The 5,729-nt window shown below is 39.0% G+C and overlaps 1 protein-coding gene across 1 annotated transcript; it reads left to right on the forward strand.

Annotated features, from left to right (window-relative positions):
- Positions 1-254: 254 nt before the first annotated feature.
- On the forward strand, positions 255-5,081 carry LOC121252873. The gene is made up of 5 exons (XM_041152702.1): positions 255-464; positions 689-1,560; positions 1,711-1,764; positions 1,892-2,076; positions 4,784-5,081. Exons 2-5 carry the CDS (start codon positions 810-812, stop codon positions 4,871-4,873), a joined length of 1,080 nt encoding a protein of 359 aa, XP_041008636.1. The 5' UTR covers positions 255-464; positions 689-809; the 3' UTR covers positions 4,874-5,081.
- Positions 5,082-5,729: the final 648 nt, after the last annotated feature.

Below are 5,729 nucleotides of genomic sequence, written 5' to 3' on the forward strand. Positions count from 1 at the left end.
TTGCCCATGCCTAGTCCCAAAAATCTGCGTTCAAACCTCGAACGCGCCTTCAGGGCAGATTTGGAGATGGGATAAGACACAAAATTTTTATTTTATTTCATCTCATCATTATACTTTTTTCAAATTTTTATATAAAATATAATAAATAATTCAATTTTTTCAAATCTCAATTCACCTTTTTTAAATTTCAATACAATAATAATATTAAAATATAATATTTTAAACTCTAAAAAAAAAAATACAAAATTCTTATCTCAGAGTCCGAAAATGTTTCCCCGCCTCCGTCTCCGCCTCGGGCCCTAAACAGTAAACAAAACAGCAATCGCGCTCTCGCTCAAGTCCGATTAGTGTTTGCGAGTGACCAAAAACCGCATATTCCTTCTCGGTTTCAGTTCCACTTCACTCTCAAAGCCCCGAACGAACAACTTTTTTTTTTGTTATCAAATCTCGTCAATCTTTACAAGGTCGGTATCTCTCCCACCCCTCCTCATTTTTCTTTTTATTTGTGAGTTATGGTAGTCGATGTTTCCACATTTTAATCATGCCCTTGTCGTCAATATCTTTTAGATTTTACTCACCTTCACCGTGTTTTCCCTACAGTGGATTGGAACATTTTGTGCTTACGATCTGATACTGTTGAAATTGAATTCTGATAATTTTTTTTCTGGTTTGTGCTTTTGTTGTGTAGTGAATTCGCGGTTCTTGAATTATGGGCCAGAGTTTGGAATTTATTTGATTTTTTGTCCAATGGAGAAGTGGGTTTTTGGCGTATAGAGCTTCCGATCTGTTACCTGCAAGTGAGTTTCAAGATGAGAGGAGATAACTTAGCAGATGGGTTTGGTAAAACCCGTCCGGCTCTAGCCGATGTGACTAATAGGAAAAGGGCGTTTTCTTCGGTTTTGGGTGATCTGGGGCTTAAATCTGTAGATGGGTATGGTAAAAAAGTGGATGGTGAAGATGGGAATTCACAGTTCGCAAAGAAAGTTTGTTTAGGAGTTGAGAATTTAATCAAAGAGAAATGTGAAACGGTGCTTGCAGTAGATAGTGAAAAAGTTGGTACCTCACTGGAGAATGTTTTATCTGCTAGCGCAGCATTACCCGATGAATGTAAGGAGACATCAAGGTTGTTTGATGACAGTGTGCAAACTGTTAAAGACGACGCAGTACCGCAAAGTGTTTTGGAAGCTGGTGATGCATCGAGGGATAGTTGTGCATCTAGCATTTTGCTGCCCGCATGCTCTGGATCGTGCAAGAAGGATCATTGTGGGGCTGGAGGGAAGTGTGAAGACGGGGAAGGACACAGTTCTGGTGTTATTCAAAGCAAAATGGCAAGTGAAGGATTTGTCACGCGTGTGTGCAAGGAAAACGAGAATGATATTGGCGTTGGTAAATTGGCCTTAAGCAACTACCATTCTATTGAGTGGCCAAGATTGCCCAAGTCACAGAGTTCAAAATTCCCTGAATTGGAGAGATGCACAGGAGTTAAGGGTGATGTGTGTGCTAATTTAAACGCTGGTGCCAACATTCTCAAAGGCTGCTCTTGTTCATTTTGCTTGAAAGGTAACCACCCAACAGGGAAACTTATTTTTATTGTCCTATAAGTTTTGAGATTTGTTTCCACTTGCTTGATTGTTCTGATTATGAAATATAATTCTTTATATCATTTATCATACTAAAACGGGTATGCCATTTTTGCAATTTGATAATCAGTCGGTTATATTTGGTCGGACCTCCATTACCAGGATGTCAAGGGTCGAATAGCTGGTATGTTTGTCCATGGCAGCTGATCGGCTACTGTCTCTCAAAATTTATTCTTGTTTGTTTTTTTTTTTTTCTCTTTACAAATATTATTTCGTTTCCTTTATTGGTATTGCTTATATCTTTCCACTAGTATTGAAGAAGACTCAGAAAGAAACAAGCATCTTGGTTCAACAAAGTTGCAGGGAAAAGGAGATAAACGTTGATGGCCAAGGAAACAACAACAAATTATCAAAATTAGAATCTGATTTAACAGGTCACTGGAGGTCACTCTATCTACATATGGGGGATATGCTTGTCCTTGAAAGGAACCATCTTGTGAGTGCAACTTATGTTTCTAACAGCTTCAGTTAAAATCTCTATATGAAATCATTTTCTAATATAGTTTTTTTTTTTTTTTAATTTTTTTTTATCGGTAATCAAGGTATTTTATTCATAAGAGTAGGCAAAGCCTAAGTATAGAGGGAGTATACATGAGAAATACCTAACTAAAGTTTATAGTTGATAGTAAAAATTCATGGACATTTAGTCCGTTACATACAATAGCCCCCACCCATGTTTTAAAGAAAAAAACTTTCAGCTCCTCCATTGTCTTCTCACGGTTTTCGAAACTTCTATCATTTTGTTCCCGCCATATACACCAACACATGCAGATAGGGACCATTTTCCAAATTGCTGCAACTTGTGAATTACCACGAAGACCTCTCCAACTAGCTAGAAAATCCACCAAACTAAAAGGCATGACCCATGATAAATCGAGTCCTGAGAAGAAGTAATTCCACATGTTCCTCGCCACCTCACAATGTGTAAACAGATGATCTACCAATTTCCCATCTTTCTTGCACATACAATACCAATCCAACACCATTATTTGATGTTTCCTCAAGTTATTTGTGGTGAGAATTCTGCCCAATGCTGTCGTCCAGACAAAAAAAACAGCTTTTGAATGAGCTTTTGTCTGCCAAATGCTCTTCCATGGAAATGTGTGCATGCCTGGGCTCGTTAAAACTTTGTGAAAAGATTTGACAGTGAACTTACCTCTCTTAGATGGTCTCCAAATCATCCTATCCATGGTGCCCTTGGTCATACGTATAGAATACAGTGCAGCATAGAACTCTATGATCATCTCCAACTCCCAGTTTTGGGCTGCCCTAATGAAATCAATATTCCATTGAGGGGAGCCACCAGAAAACACCAAGAGGTCCGTTATCGCTGCATCCTTCTCTCGTGCGAGCTCAAATATGGCAGGAAAGGTATCTTTGAGGCTTCGTTCACCACACCAGTTGTCATACCAAAACCTGACACGAGAGCCATCACCCGCTACTAAATGTGTATGTCTCCTAAACACCTCCCATTCCTTCCCAATGTATTTCCACAAACCCACCCCATATGGGCCACGTACCTCATTTGAACACCAACCACTCCATGTCTCCCCAACCTGCACATCAATAACAGACTTCCACAGGCCCCCCTTTCATGTTGATCCGCCACAACCATTACCAATAGAGCTTGGTTGAACTTCATCAAGTTACGAATTCTCAGTCCACCCCCTGAAGTTAGAGTACAAACGATTGACCAATTAAGTAAATGGAATTTGAACTCATCCTCCAAACCACTCCACAAAAAGTCAGGTTGTGGAGTTAGCAAAAACGAGTGACATCTGGAAAATGTAACTCCTAATCTGGAGTTAGCAAAAATCTATCAATTCTCGACCAGGATGGGAGTTCACGAGTGTTAGACCAAGTGTACTTGCCTCCCGTTAATGGAATATCCATGAGCGCCTGTTCTGTGATGAAATCAGAAAAATCCCTCATAGCTAGTGTGATGTGGGTCATACCTGATCTCTCACTCGGGAAACGAGAGACATTGAAACCCACCAACTTGGTAACTCCCACCAACTAAGAAGTCTCGCCAATTCTTCCCATAATGACCTTCTTTCCACATCAATATTGGGGCCTTATACTCCTGCAAAAGCCCATTGGAACCCATCTTCCACATTCACAAAGGAGCAGACCATAGTGTATTTGCCCACACATTCCTCTAACCTTTCCACCACCCTTTTATCAAACATAATAAGAACACCACCGGATGCTCCTTTAGAAGGCAAGTATGACCACCCAACATGATGTCCTCCCCCACAAACTTCGAATTATTTTCCTTGTTATTAATTCTAGCTTTGTCTCCTGTAAGCATATGATATCTCCTTGCCATTGACGAAGTAAATTTTTGACTTGGAGTCGTTTGTTGTGTTCATTCAGCCCCCCTTACGTTCTAAGAAATTATTTTTGGCTTCATATATGATCAGTTGTTACCCCCTCGATCATCATTCATAGCCCATGTCAGCCTCTTGAGTTCTCTTTCTCTTTTCTTTTTTATCCAAATTAAGTGAAGAATCAGCTGTGGATTGTGCACTTTCAGCTTCAATAGCTGTAAGTAATGCCAAAAATTCATCTTCAAAACCCTCACACATTATCCCCACACAATGCTTGAACTCTATGGCTTTTCGAATTACCCAATCTGACACCTTCGGATGGAACGAGTAATGGTGTTGGATTGGTGTCAGATTGGGTAATTCGGGAGACCTGGCTTGTGTCATTTGAGAGACCTGGCTTTTCGAATTACCCAATCTGAACTCTATGGCTTTTCTAATATAGTTCAATTTGTATATCTTTCAAAATCCACTTTCATTCGAGAGACCTGGCTTTGGTTTAATTTATATGAATTATCTAAAAAAAGGATTAATCTCCTGACTAAAGAATGAAAGTGAAAAGATCTAGAGGACTCATGTTATCATAAGAAATTATGAATCCACTTGCTGGCTATAAAGCTTTAGTCGAAACCACCTATCTGGTGACTACTGTAACTTTGTGAGTCAATGCTCTAACCAATGTTTTTCTGCCAGCATTGATGTTTCCTTGTAATTGGCCAATCTCTCAAGATCATCCTTTATCCATGGCATGTAAGTTCTTTTTTCTTTTCTTTTCCAAACCCAAGTGTGTTGAATATGCTCGACTTTTCTTGGCAGCAATCCAACTTTGTGGCACTAAAAGATTTGAGAGAAAACTGCAAGACCGATCTGCAGATGCGCAATGGAATGGCTGCAGAGAAACATTAGCGTCCTGGTGATTGTAAGAATGAGTACTTTATCTGTTAGCATGCAGAAGCATGTGCCCACATGTGAGCGTAGGTGGTTTGCAGAACCCCTCTAGTTCTTACCATTCTTTTGGAATCTGTAAAATTTCCATTAAACATATGGAATAGTATTGTTTCCGTTAGTATCATGCATGAAAAAACATTTTCCTGCTTAGGAGAGTGACAATTTTGCTTTTCATTTACCTTGAACTTGAACCATGTTTTTTGGCAGTGCTATCTACCTCTTTAACTTGTTCAGCATCTTCACTTGGTTGAGCTATGGCCAGAATCGAGTGTTAATTTTACCAGCTTAGCAATTGTGAGAATGTTTTAATTATTGTTTTTATTTTCCCTTTGCCATGATTAAGCTTGTGAACCATTAAAGAACCTTTTTTACTTTATTGACATTTATTTTTACGGTCAAATTACTTTTGTGTTGGTTATTGGGCTAGTAAATGAGTGGTGGTAACTGTCCAGTAAGAGGACCAAAACTATGCTGTAAAAACCAATTTGCTATACCCTTTTAAGGTGGATTGAACGTTTGGTTTCACTGAAATGAAATTTTAAATAACATTTGTTGAAGTGTGACATAGGCTCAAAGGCAAAGAAGAGTAATCACACTGACCACTGTCAGAGTAGGGGTAAAATTAGTCTTGGTACCGAAGGTAAAAGTTCAAATTCTAGAGTGGGGTTTTGGAACGGTTTTGGTGTTTGTAGTAAACTTATACTTCTATAGTCTGTCGTGGGAATGGTAATACTTGATAAGATTGATCTGTTCAGTGAGGATTTTGGTTCAAGTGATACGGATTAAAAGTGGTGTGCTAGAGATATTAACTCTT

Source organism: Juglans microcarpa x Juglans regia, chromosome 2S (assembly GCF_004785595.1).
Source record: "Juglans microcarpa x Juglans regia isolate MS1-56 chromosome 2S, Jm3101_v1.0, whole genome shotgun sequence".
In the NCBI taxonomy this organism is placed as follows: domain Eukaryota; kingdom Viridiplantae; phylum Streptophyta; class Magnoliopsida; order Fagales; family Juglandaceae; genus Juglans; species Juglans microcarpa x Juglans regia.

Bases quoted from the DNA above. Each gene is read 5' to 3' on its own strand.
- LOC121252873 (XM_041152702.1), top strand. From the start codon at position 810: ATGAGAGGAGATAACTTAGCAGATGGGTTTGGTAAAACCCGTCCGGCT. The intron at 1,765-1,891 runs GTATGTTTGTCC...TCTTTCCACTAG, and splicing joins TGTCAAGGGTCGAATAGCTG to TATTGAAGAAGACTCAGAAA. The intron at 2,077-4,783 runs GTGAGTGCAACT...TTTTCTTGGCAG, and splicing joins TCCTTGAAAGGAACCATCTT to CAATCCAACTTTGTGGCACT.